We start from the raw sequence: 12903 nt of genomic DNA, 5'->3' as shown, positions 1-12903 counted from the left end.
CTTGCCTTCATCAGCCAACCGAGACAGCCGCCCTTCATGCAATGCACTGATTGTCCTGGCATCAAGCTAGTATAGTTTAATGCTGTGCTTCACTCTTCACGCATGCCGTATCCAATAATAGTCCAGAAAGAGCTTGTCCTTGAAATGGAAGAAACCGACCACTACCCTCCTTGCCTGCCATCCCGGGCTGGAAACGGGAGTCTAGATGGCTCGGAATACATGCACACCCCATGATCAGGCTTGAAAGACGAGAGGCTCTTTGCCTTCGCTCTTGAATCTATTCTTTGCTCCTTCTTTCCCGCACCAGGGATGTTTTTCACAGATGAAGCTAAGGTTTAGCCATATCCTTCCGCTGCATCATATGAGGCAACCATCACGCACCTCAACTCGAACTATTGATCCATCATCTACTCCAGATCCTGATTTCTATCACATTGACAATCCGTCCCATCATCCCTTCACCCGGACCGAGATACGAGTAGGAGAATATTCGTCTCGTGCGACACCAACTCCAACATCTAGGTCGGATAAAAATAACTGCCTCAATATCAGAATCGACTGCATAAATTACCTCATGGCCGCCTTATTCTCAACAACCTCAATAGTTCGCATCAGGACCATGCAGGCCACATGCCTAGCAAGGGCAACGCAGGACAAGACAACACTAGAGGCTGTATTGAGTGGGGGTTGATCACCCCAACGGTTAATCTCAAGAGCAGGTAATCTAATCTAGAATGGGGTGGAAGGTTCATTACTGACACGAAAAGGCCTAACTTTAATAACCTCCGTATCGAATCTATTGGGCGCCTCGTGCTGGAGTGGACGTACTCACAAAGTGAGTGATTGCGCGAGAACCCTATTCAGCAACCTTGAACCCTGACAGCGCGCAGTGAAGAACCCGATCGAGCCGCAGCGGTGCAATGGCGATGGCGATGGCGATAACTTTACCGGTACATCTAATTGTTACACGTAGTTGCTGCGGGTGTTTTCGTCAGATGGGGGTACAGACTGCGAGCTTTGCAATTTTGCGGATGAAACCGCTGAGAAAACCTTAGCAATCCTTCTCCCTACTCTGCACTGCACGAACACCCCTTGCCAATTCTTGCCTCGGTGCAGGCTGTGCGAAAGATTCCTACGATGTGACTTCCGTAGAGAGAACTACCAAGCGCTTGCTTGCGGCTGTGCTGCTGATGCCGCGCTCCATCTACGTATTCCCATAGTCCCACTCTCCCTCTCAGCCGCGTACACGGACCGGACACTCGCAAGCGCGGAGTACGAGGTAAACCTCTGCTAGGTCGCAAGTAAAAAAACAGTCAAGCTTACCTGATCTTACTCTGCTATACCGTAAGCCGTAAGGCCAACCTATCATCCTCCCGCTGTCATACCAATTGCCGGACGCCTCAGGCCAGCCCACGAGCCTGCGGTATGGCTGATGGGGGCCTAATTAAGACAAGCAATCCAACAGCGTCTAACTTCGCTCATCTCATCTCATCTTATTTCATCTTACCTTTTGGATTCAGCCCTAAGATAGGTGGGAGTGGACGTATCTCAATACTGCAGTACTAGGGTCCCGGGACGGTGATGACATGAGGTGATACGATAGGAATTCGGAATTGGCTTCAATTGAGTTGGTTGTCGGATAACATTAGATGTAATACTTTAGCATTCGGAGATCTAAACGGGGCTGTATCGCGCGCTTCTACCCATACTTCGCGCACAGGGTGGACTAGAAACCTCCAGTAAGCAAATCAATTCGTCTGTTACTAATGCTAGGAGGAGTTAAATCTCTGGTCTATCTGAGAAAGAAAAAAAAAGAGATACGCCCGTATCTACGCAGCGCATTCCATTCCAGAACCCCCTAGCCTCCACGACAGAAGCTGATTCAGCGCTTGCGAGAAACGGTCTCAGCTCAGCCATGCCGTGCCATGCTCTCAGCGCTACCCATGCGCGCGACCAGCAACTCACAACTCACAACCAACGCCGACGCCAGCGCCAACGGTCATCCCCGTAGCGTCAGCTCAGCCCCCAACCCTACAGTAGCCCCGGCCCCGTCGGGGCCAGGCGCCAGCCCGAATGTCCCGGTGGGTTTTTGTTCTAGAGGGGTTTGCAGAACGTTCGGCTAGGAGGTCTTTCGTGCGTATTATTTACGCAGATTGTGCACCCATCTGTTCGAGTCAGATGGAACTATTTTGGGCAATTTTCCTAGGTTGATCTGCGAACGCTGGGGGTGGAAGTTGAGGCCCTTCCAAGCTTGCGAGGGGTATGATGTCATAGTCTGGCTTAGCGAGTTCCAAGTGTGGGGTTTTGGAGTTAGGAGGGTAGTATACAACTGAGTCAACAGCATTGGGTAAACATTATATCATTGATCATGTTACTGGGATAGATGAGCTGTAGTTTTTGATTTCTGTATACAGCCATGTAACAGTCAACGAGCGAGGGGCATCACGAGCAGGTTTTGGGCGAGCGATACGTCAAACCACACGGATTGAAAGGCCCAAGCGCGTGCGCATGCTTTTCGCCTGATCTGGTCATCTTGAGGCTTGACCTTCGGCCAGTATACGTGCACGGGGTGCTTAGCGACTGTTGATATCATCTATACCCAGATTAGGCATCTTGCTCGTGGCGAACTGGGTAGCTATCAGGTATAGTAGCCTACCGGCTATGCAGTGTCCCCCGTCCAAACCGGGAGCTCCAAATCAACAACGATCGGACCAGGGTAGAACTTCCTCCCATCGCGATGCGGCCAATTACTCCTCAGAATCGCCGCATTGACAATACAGGTCTCGTGTCGCTGAGCTCGAAGCCTCCGGGCGTCAGCATCTTGAGCTTCCGTCGGGTTTGGGCACGGATCCGAGAACCCTGTTGCCTGCTCGTTCCCGCGCTCGGCATCGAGGCTTTGCGGAAATGTGATCTGGCTGTTTGTGCTGGGCGGGACTTCACTTGTACGTGTATGCAAGCTGATTGAGAAACCGTCGTTGTTGAGGCGCGGTGCTCGTTTGCCCGTTAGATCGACGAGGCTCTGCTTTTTGCTTCCATGGGGCGGAAGGATTCCCTCTGTAGCCCTATCTTCGTTGCCCTCGGCTTCGCCCCAACAAACCCGCTGGTACCCTCGGGATTCGTGAATATGTCCGCAAACTGAAAGCAGCGGTCTGACTCTTTTTAAATTCTTTCGTAGAGCCTTGCATCCCATGGACACGCCAGAGATCTTGTCGCAGTGCGAGTGAGGCGGCATGTGCGTGACAACAATGTCCGCATCAAATGGGATCTGCCGCCAGAGACTCTCAGCCTCGCCGGTCTCGTATAGAAACGCCCAGTTCCCGTCGCATTGAGAGTAGGGCGATCCAAAGACTTTGAAAGCGGTGTTTGGGCCGTTGGGGCTGCGCAGGCGGATTTGTGCTGATTCGTGCTTGAGGAAGATGATTGATGGTGAGGCGGTAGTTACGATCTCAGCGCATTTGGTGGGATTTTGAATATTTACGTTGTGGAATTTAGGGCCGTATTTGGCGAAGAAGGGTTCATCGAGGGTGATGTCGTGGTTTCCTAGCCTTGTTTAGTTATACGAGCCCCTCAATGTTGTAGAGCCTCATCTTGACAGATAGGACAGGAAAGCGTAGCAAGACCAACCACATATGACAATCTTAGCTTCAAAATCAGCAGCAGAAATCCATTTCATGGTCTTGCGAAGCTCTGATTCGCTTCCCTGATTTGTTAAATCACCTGCGTGGATCAAAACATCTCCTCGAGGAAGCTTGAATCCAGCCTCGGAGGGCGTATAGCCGTGCGTGTCGGAGACACAAACGAAGCGTGTCTTTCGACGCATCATTGATATCATCAAATTCTATTGCACCTCTTTCGTTGTTGCACCGGCAGATTAATAGCCTTGAATGAGTCATCTACAATTTCGTATCGGTGTGCATCAATGACTCAGTCCATGCCCCGGTCATAGATGGCTGCTTGGAAGTCAAGGTCGACGCTACTCGTCCTTCGAGTTTTAAGCATTTGACTTTGGTCGGCCTCTGGTGTCTTTTTGTGATGAGGGGGTTTATGTAATCAATCGATGTCAAGGTATCGAGGTTGATTAGGTACCATCTGAACTAAAGGACCCTTTATCTGCTGTTGGCCTTTGTGTATGCCTGCTTTGCAAGAAATACCAGTTTCTTCGTAAGACACGTGGTGAAGAAAAACGGCGCAAAGCGCCTTGTAGCCCGTGACTCGCGATCAAGCTCGGAAAATGTTTCTGCAATCTTTTCTAAAACCTGGATATCTCTGTTGAAGCTGGGCGCATTTGGTGAAGTAACAAGATGCCAAAATAGAGACACAACAGCGGTCAGTATAAATTGAGCGTGGAGCCTGTTAGTAAGGTAATGTCAGTCGCAATTAGAGTACAAAACATTCTAAACAGGTACCCACCAGAAAGTATGCCAATTGAGAAACCGTCGTATGCGTGATACATAGACCAGCATGGTCCGTGACTCCTGATAGACCAGCTCCGCACTAGAAGGAAGAAATGACCAGCCTTGTGGAGAAGACTGACTGGAATAATCCCCTGCTCCATGGATTTTGCCCAGGCAAAAATAATATTCTAGGTGCAGATTGACGCCGTGCAGGCTCAGATCGTGGAAAGTGTAATCTGGTACCTCTTCGGTTGCAAATATGTCAGGCCAGCAGCTCTCAGGAAATTTGAATTTTAAATCATTCAGTTCTTTGTCGAGCTCGCGGATATACTGAAGCCGTCTAGCCTCAGGTTGGGCACGCCCCTGTTCAGAGTAGAGGAGAGTGTATATTCTAGACTTAATCATCGAGAGTCGGAGGTCAGATGGATAAAGAAGCCGCTGGGAGGACAGAGGTCGGTGGAGGAAACGATCATCAGACCAAGATACAATGTAATTGTCAGGCAGCCGCAAGTCGCAATCGATATCATTAATTGAGGGTGGTCGGCCAAAGCGGATCGATAGCTCTTTATCGAGACAGTAACAAAGCCAGAACAGAGCCCGTAAGTGTTTCCCTTCAGGCTCACGAATGACAGAGTACCGGTGCCCGCCTAAGCGGTAGATTATTCGAGCGGCGACTGCCAGCAGTAGATCCGCCGATGGTGTATGGCCAAGTGGTATCAGATAAACAAACTTGTATGGAAATCAGGTTTCGTCTTGACATAAGGATTCTCAAAAACTCACAATAACAGTAATAGTCTCGAGGGTCCTTAGGCCAGCATCCTCCGTGATCAGTTGCGGTAACAGCGCCAGCACAGCTCGCAGATAAGCATCTGGATCAGCGTCAGAGAACTCAGGCTCAAGGCGATGCAATTCCGTGATTAGAGCGGTGAACGCAACTACACAAGCAACATTAGCAACGGGGGTTGACTGGCGCTGACGCTCTAGGATGTTGTCATCAAGAAGTGCTTGTAATACTTCAGTATTAGCGATGGGGAAAACAGAATACAGCCCCGTCCTGAGGTACTCGTTTATACAGAGCTGGACCAAAGCATTTGAAGGCCACTTTTGTGTTAGCACCTTCTCGGAGTTCCATGGACCGAAAGCATTGGGCAAGCTTCGCAGAAAGCTGTCGATGTTCAGATGGCAGCTAGTTTGTTGGTACACCGTTGAACAAACTGCATTTCTCTTAGCAGAACCAGCAGCTCCGACTCCGCAGAATGCAATATGGTTCTGGAACATTGCCAGGTTCGCACTAAGATCGTGCGGATCTTGAAGGTATCCAGAGGACGAATCATCAGTCAGGGTTATGGTCTTATCATCGAAACCTGATTTATGAGTATGGGCCAGCTTCTGGCCTCGTTGGACCGTTAGCAAGGCCTCTAGCTCACGTATTTTCGCTGTGGCTTCAGCAAGCCGCCTAGAACGTTAGTAGAAGCCCAACCACACTAGGAACCGATACTCTCGTACTCTCTGGTGCTTTTCCGTACAGGGGGACTTTTCCGAGTTAGAGTACACTGTACACCAGCGAGACGGCAAGTCTCACAATCGAACTCGCCGTTATAATCACACCGAATCTGTGCGTAGTCCGTGGTAAGGAGGTACCCTCATACAAGAAGATTATTCACGTACTTTCTTTTGCTGACAAAGGTCACAAGCACGTCGCAGCCTGCCGCCGCGACGATATGGAGAAGGCGAGCTCATGCCGAGCTAATCAGGTGCATCGGCATCATAAGGGTGGAGCCAATTCATCGACATCGTTGAAGAGAACTTCGAGATGCTGTCGAGATATACCTGAGGATGAGTCAGCGGGAATGCCCTTGCTCCGGAGCCACGTGAAGGACTTACCCCAGACGGAAACGATTCTTGTAGATCGGTGGCTGATCGACACAAGCCTTGTTCCTGGCTTCGTTTCTTCATCTTCTTCCTCAGCACCACCATTCAATTAGATTGAAGGAATTCGTCAGCCTGTGCATCCTTGTCCCCAGAACGTTGCAGAGATATGCTCTGCTACTCGGTATTCACGGACATTTGTTTCCAAATGCTTCTTCGGTGGAGCTTGTCTCCGGCTGTAAGTCATGGAGTCTAGAGTGGTTGACGACTAGGATGACGACTGAGGTGAGACTGGTGTACTCCGAAAGATAGCAACATGAAGAGACGGGGTAACGGAATCGAACCATTCGGGGCGACAGGGACACGTATATAAAGCGTCTCGTGGTCAGGATGTACTGCCCAGGAATTCTCAACATCAGCAGAGCGCCAGACGATTATTCTCTTCTCTCTTGTTTTCGAATAATGCACTTCCTTAGATTGGCTCTCCTTGGTGCGGCAGGGATTACTCTTGCCCATCCCGGTGCCCATGAGCCCAGTTCTTTCACAGACCTTACCAAGCGCAACTTCCTGCACAATGCGCGAGACACCTTGAACCAGTGTGCCGATCAACTCGAAGCACGCGGAATCAAGGCTCGTGCGGAGGCCCGCCGTGCGGCCCTCTTCGACAAGTACAAGAAGCGATCTCTTGGTTTGGAGGCTCGTGATACCGACAAGGTGGTAAACACTTCCCATCAATCCAACCTCCAGGTCACCCAGCAGATATCCGAAGAGGATCTTTTCGCCAAGGACCCCGTCTGCATTCTCGCTCCGGAGGGAGAGATTGGGCCGTTCTGGGTCAAGGGAGAGCTGGTCCGATATGACATCGGCGATGGCGAGGAGGGGGTTCCTGTCTACCTTGAAGGACAGTTCATCGACATCAACACTTGCGAGCCGATTAAGGACCTCTACTGGGATGTGTGGAACTGCAACTCCACCGGTGTCTACTCTGGAGTGCAAAGTAGCATGAATGGCAACGGCAACGATGACTCCAACCTTGACAAGACCTTCCTCCGTGGTATTCAGAAGACCGATGCGGATGGAGTTGCAGGCTTCAAGACCGTTTTCCCCGGTCACTACTCTGGCCGCGCAACGCACGTTCATGTGGTCGCCCATCTGGGTGCGACACAACTTGCCAACAACACCCTCACTGGCGGTTATGTTCCTCATATTGGTCAGCTGTTTTTCGACCAGGACCTAATCAATGAGATTGAGGCTACGTATCCGTATAATACCAACACCGTCGCAATTACCGAGAACGCGAACGACCATGTTGTTATCGTTGAAACCGAAGACAGCGATTCGGATCCATTCTTCCAGTATGCTCTTCTAGGAGACACCATTGAGGATGGTCTTGTTGCTTGGGTCACTCTAGGAGTCAATGTGTCTGCTAGCCATGACTCGTCTGTCTCCTACGCCGCCACGTTGACATCTTCTGGGGGTGTGTCAAATGATAACGCCGCTGGAGGTGGTGGTCAGCCTCCTTCCGGCTCCGGCGCACCACCTGCGTAGTCGACGTGGACAACGTACTTGTTTGAGAAGCTAGTAAACTGCCTGGCAGATATTCCTGGACGCAAAAATGGTATTGCTTGATGGTGGAATTGACATGTTGCGTGTACATATCTCTTAGGTAGTCTCTCCTTCATTTTTACCTTTTGAGACCAATCATTTTCACCAGCCCAGCACTTAGTAGGTGACGCTAGCAGCACGCCTTGGTATCTGAAGACAAAGTGTGGCAGTAAAAAAATCCTCAGAAATGAAGGGCACCTGGATTCAGTGTACCTCCCCCCCCCCCATGGGTGACACCACTACGAACAACGTACCTGCATTTAGCTCAGCCGTTCGATGTCTCGCTGCGTACGACAGGCCAAATACTGAGAGTAACCTTCAACCTTACCAGATTGCATAACTATCTTGATATTCTGACTTGATCATCATATAATTCCCCATTTCGCAATGCCTCCCTGGAGACGCAAAGAGAAGCCGCGTCTTGACAGAGACCTCCCAGCCGGTACGCAGCCAGAGGGCGCCCAGTGTCATTCAAGAAGTCCAGCTTCTGCCATAGTTTCTCTTCTCGCTGTCACCCGGTGCTTCAATGAGCCGGTTGCTCCAGCTGGAGCATCCGACCAACCGATTGACCCGGCTGAGAAGCTCGCGAAACAGCACGACGAGTTCGGTCCCCTCGGAGACGTGTCTCACCTTTACACAAGTGTGGTGTCTGGCGGAGGGATGGCAGATCCGGTGATCGATGACCCTCCTTACTTTATTGTCTTGACAACCTATATCAGTTTCTTTGTTCTCATATTTCTGGGCCACTTCCATGACTTCATTGCCAGATGGTTTCGACCGCACGCTTATCCGTATCTCAATCCACGAAACGGTTACGCTTCATTGGGCGATGATTTCGAGAGCTTCTACATCAGGCGTATGAAACGAAGAGTCAATGACTGTTTTGAGCGACCCACCACCGGCGTCCCCGGCAGGCATGTTGTTCTGCTAGATCGCGTCACAAGTGACAACATCAAATTTCATCTTGCCGGTACGGCAACAAGTACACTGAACCTGAGTTCGTACAACTATCTTGGTTTCGCTCGGTCGGAAGGTCCGTGTGCGAATGCTGTGGAGACCATTCGCCGTGATGGAATCAGCTTGGCAGAAACTTACCCATGCACATCAAAGCTGCTGGTCGAGGTCGAGGATCAGATCGCACGGTTAGTGGGCAAAGAGGCAGCAATTGTCTTCTCGATCGGCTTTTCCACAAATTCCACCATCATCCCATGCCTTGTAGATGCCGGATGTTTGATTTTGTCAGATGAGCTCAATCATGCGTCGATTCGTGTGGGCGCCCGGCTCTCAGGAGCTGCCATAGAGGTCTTTGTCCATAACAACATGACTAGCCTTGAAGAGAGGCTGCGGCAGGTCATCTCACAGGGCCAGCCACGAACCCACAGACCGTGGAAGAAGATCATGGTCACAGTCGAGGGTCTATTCTCCATGGAAGGAACCATGTGTAATCTGCCTCGAATCTTGGAACTCAAAAAGAAATACAAATTCTGTCTCTTTATCGACGAGGCGCACTCAATTGGAGCAATAGGCAGCCAAGGGCGCGGGGTCTGTGACTACTTCAAAGTTGATCCCGCCGAGGTTGACATCTTGATGGGAACTTTCACGAAGTCATTTGGGGCGAATGGGGGCTATGTCGCTGCAAGTAAAGTGATCATCGATAAGCTACGCTGCACCAACGCTGGTCAAGTACACGGTGAGGCACCGGCATTACCTATCCTCGCACAAATATCCTCCGCAGTTCGCTTGGTTGCAGATGAAGACTCCCTTCACCCAGGCCAAGGATTAGAGCGGGTTCAACGCCTGGCATTCAACTCTCGCTACCTCAGGCTAGGTTTGAAACGGCTCGGTTTTATCGTATACGGCCATGACGACTCCCCGATTGTGCCGTTGATGCTGTATCATCCGGCCAAGATGTCAGCCTTCTCCAGAGAAATGCTGCGGCGCAAGATCTCAGTGGTTGTAGTGACGTATCCTGCCACGCCATTGGAGCTTTCCCGTGCCAGATTTTGTGTCTCTGCTGCACACACCAAAGACGATCTTGATCGGGTGTTAAAGGCATGCGATGAGGTCGGAGAAGCACTTCAATTGAAGTTCTCCTCCGGAAGAGCTGGCGGTCTGAAAGAGCCAAGATTGGATGGTTCGACTTCCACCTGCAAATTGAACATTATTGAGCCTCCTCGGTGGACCCTGACGGAAGTCATCGAAAGAGGAGTCAGAGACGCAAAACTCGCTTTTTACTGAAGTGTCGACGTTCCAAAACACGGAATGTTGGCGTGGAAGTTGGGTTGTATAAAGCCTATCGCGAAACACTATAGGGAGTATGATAATAATTACCTATACAATATAATAGGTCTAGACGAACAAAGGTTGCCACTTTCATACTTTGGAATAATTTGGACTTCATGGCTCGGGGTTGTTCTGGAGCGCCGCACGTGACCCCGAGCGGAAATGCTGGTTAGGGTTGGGGCCCTCTCACGATCTCCCGCACAAAAGTATCGCCGCTCTCGCTTAGCGACCGCCATCCTGCGAACCACATCCGACTCCGTTGTGTGCGTTGAACCTGCCCACAACGACAACAACCGCCGACAACATACATCCCCAGGGAGTATCCTAGAGCAGCGCTCTTCCTTTCGCTGGATATTTTCCGTTTGAACCGGTGACTGTGCAGGATGTCCTCTATCGATCCAGTGGTGCGTACCGCCGACTATCCCGATCACTCGACAATTATTCTATATGTGCCGCAGGGCGACAAGCCCTTTGAGAAGCCGCAGTCGCTGACTTGTGCTGGATGAAATAGGTCGTCATTGACGGCAAGGGACACCTCCTTGGTCGCTTGGCCAGCACTGTTGCCAAGCAGCTGCTTAACGGCCAGAAGATCGTCGTCGTGAGATGTGAAGCCCTCAACATCTCTGGCGAATTCTTCCGTGCGAAGCGTACGTTCTACTCGACCCTCTCGCGATTGATTTCGATTCCTATCGTTCGTTTTGGAAAGCTGGACAATATGGTTCTATTGAGTAGAGAGGAGATGGATTTTCGATATCTTGTGCATTGGATCGGAACATGCAGATACCTGGGTTTTCGCTTCTGGATCAGGAACAGAGATGGCTGACATGAATTTTCGCGCCCACAGTGAAGTACCACGCCTACCTTCGCAAGATCACCCGTTTCAACCCTACCCGTGGTGGTAAGAAAACCCGACCCGGAAACTCGAGACCTTCAATTGCTAGGGGACTGTCATGCTAAGTGATAACGCAGGTCCCTTCCACTTCCGCGCTCCTTCCCGTATCTTCTACAAGGCTGTCCGCGGCATGATGCCTCACAAGACTGCCCGTGGTGCTGCCGCTCTCGAGAGGCTGAAGGTCTTCGAGGGTATCCCTCCTCCTTACGACAAGAAGAAGCGCGTCGTCGTTCCCCAGGCTCTCCGTGTCCTCCGTCTACGCCCCGGCCGCAAGTACTGCACCGTCGGCAGACTCAGCCACGAGGTTGGCTGGAAGTACCAGGACGTTGTTGCTCGGTACGTACTATTCCACATCCGGGAAAGGTGGAATCTTCTCTCTTGGAGCTATGGCTAATTTGAATGTTTCTGTACAGTCTTGAGGAGAGGAGGAAGGTTAAGAGCAGCGCTTACTACGAGCGCAAGAAGGCCGCTCGCCGTCAACTCGCACACGCTCAGAAGTCCGCGAGCGTCAACGAGACCACCAAGACCCAGCTCGCTGAATTCGGATACTAAATGATACCTAGTTGCGCGGCTGGTTCCTTGTGTTGTGACGGGATGGTTTCAATCGCAAGCGGTTCTAACATCATGCGAAGTTTGGAAGGAAGGCTGGTTGACGACCTTTTTTCTAATTATTCCTAACCCATCATGGGATCCGATTGACGTTGCGATGTACATGGTGGGACATGGAAAGACCGGTGTCGTCTTTAAAAACAAAAGTACAATACGGGAGTCTGGGATGAAGAAAGGTTGTTTAAAATAGCTGACCCGTTATTTCGCGCCGTGGCGGTTCAATCCAACAAATTTTCAAGAGTTCATGACCATTCTGCCTTCTCTTTCAATTCGTTCAAGTTCCACATCATTTCCGTCTTCGCGTGTCTAGTAATAGAGGATATCATAGTTTACCTATATCCAACCGGTCTTAGACCTAGAGCACTGAAACCCTTCGCGTCTTTGCTCGTAGCAATTAACCGAACCAAACAGCCCCAATGCTCGTTTCAGCCTTCATTCCGGGCAATGCCTTGGCACTCCTGCTAACTATGAAGTCATCCTGGTCGTACCTACCTGATGCGAATTGTAACGGAATCCACAAAAGGTTACCGACAATTTGAAAATCCCCACTCCTACAAGCAACGCCTTTTGAGTTCAATTTAGCATGCGGTCAAATATTCGCGTTCTGATCGAGCCAAGTGTACATCCAACGCCGGGCTCTCAAAATTTTGGATCATCATTGTGCATCGCCTTCGCGCGGATCCGATCTCTCATATCGGACCGGATCCGACAATCCTGCAGAAAGCGCCATCTGCCACTACGACGCCGGCAGCGCAATCATACTACATAGCGTCGGCCTCTTCTGATCCAGAAGCCCAGCTTGCCTTATTCGTGATCTACATTACCGGCCAATTTGATTTAGGGAGTCGCCAGCTTGCGCCCGGCCGAATTGGTGAGTTGGAGTCCGATCGTATACTGCATTTGTAGTCTGTTGCGAATTGTACAAGAACAGTACGCAGTAATCCCGGATGAGACAATACAAGGTTAAGGCTTCGACTCAAGAATTCGTGCATAAGGAATCTACTTGGGCCACACTGGAGGCGCACGGAAACAGCGCGGAAAGAAGCGGAAGAAGATCGGAGATCACTAGTATGGAGTACCTCCAATTCTGCTTCATGACCACCATACCCCAGTCAAATAAGACGACATAATCAGTTGATGCTTCTTTCTTCATGGAGAGCCTAGCAGTAATCTTGACCTATTATCAGAACTGATGTCGAAACGCGCGCGAACTGAGGGGGAACTCCAGTCTCCAACTCAAAAAAAGAGCGC

The 12903-nt window shown here is 50.6% G+C and overlaps 5 protein-coding genes across 5 annotated transcripts; 3 read left to right on the top strand and 2 right to left on the bottom strand.

The window, feature by feature from the left end:
• Window positions 1-2659: 2659 nt before the first annotated feature.
• Window positions 2660-3820, bottom strand: BJY04DRAFT_219640 (metallophosphatase domain-containing protein; the record flags this gene model as incomplete). Its single annotated transcript, XM_073716627.1, has 2 exons — window positions 2660-3540; window positions 3625-3820. The coding sequence occupies 2 exons, from the start codon at window positions 3818-3820 to the stop codon at window positions 2660-2662; spliced, it is 1077 nt and encodes a 358-aa protein (XP_073569926.1).
• A 252-nt stretch (window positions 3821-4072) lies between these two features.
• BJY04DRAFT_228771 (transcription factor domain-containing protein) lies at window positions 4073-6180 on the bottom strand. The gene is made up of 5 exons (XM_073718915.1): window positions 6063-6180; window positions 5901-6007; window positions 5175-5850; window positions 4411-5123; window positions 4073-4350 (listed from the first exon to the last, which is right to left on the bottom strand). The coding sequence occupies exons 1-5, from the start codon at window positions 6132-6134 to the stop codon at window positions 4107-4109; spliced, it is 1812 nt and encodes a 603-aa protein (XP_073569925.1). The 5' UTR covers window positions 6135-6180; the 3' UTR covers window positions 4073-4106.
• Window positions 6181-6336: 156 nt separating this feature from the next.
• BJY04DRAFT_192486 (intradiol ring-cleavage dioxygenase) lies at window positions 6337-7918 on the top strand. Its single transcript, XM_073711779.1, has one exon. The coding sequence runs from the start codon at window positions 6654-6656 to the stop codon at window positions 7809-7811; it is 1158 nt and encodes a 385-aa protein (XP_073569924.1). The 5' UTR covers window positions 6337-6653; the 3' UTR covers window positions 7812-7918.
• Window positions 7919-8094: 176 nt separating this feature from the next.
• Window positions 8095-10224, top strand: BJY04DRAFT_228767 (pyridoxal phosphate-dependent transferase; the record flags this gene model as incomplete). The annotated part of the gene is made up of 2 exons (XM_073718914.1): window positions 8095-8098; window positions 8365-10224. The coding sequence occupies 2 exons, from the start codon at window positions 8095-8097 to the stop codon at window positions 10104-10106; spliced, it is 1746 nt and encodes a 581-aa protein (XP_073569923.1). The 3' UTR covers window positions 10107-10224.
• A 100-nt stretch (window positions 10225-10324) lies between these two features.
• Window positions 10325-12065, top strand: BJY04DRAFT_192483 (60S ribosomal protein uL13). The gene is made up of 5 exons (XM_073711778.1): window positions 10325-10555; window positions 10663-10798; window positions 10996-11049; window positions 11121-11379; window positions 11457-12065. The coding sequence occupies exons 1-5, from the start codon at window positions 10535-10537 to the stop codon at window positions 11593-11595; spliced, it is 609 nt and encodes a 202-aa protein (XP_073569922.1). The 5' UTR covers window positions 10325-10534; the 3' UTR covers window positions 11596-12065.
• The last annotated feature ends 838 nt before the right edge of the window (window positions 12066-12903 follow it).

Source organism: Aspergillus karnatakaensis, assembly GCF_047715665.1.
Source record: "Aspergillus karnatakaensis strain CBS 102800 unplaced genomic scaffold BJY04scaffold_33, whole genome shotgun sequence".
In the NCBI taxonomy this organism is placed as follows: Eukaryota; Fungi; Ascomycota; class Eurotiomycetes; order Eurotiales; family Aspergillaceae; genus Aspergillus; species Aspergillus karnatakaensis.
This window is presented reverse-complemented; position numbering and strand designations above follow the sequence as displayed.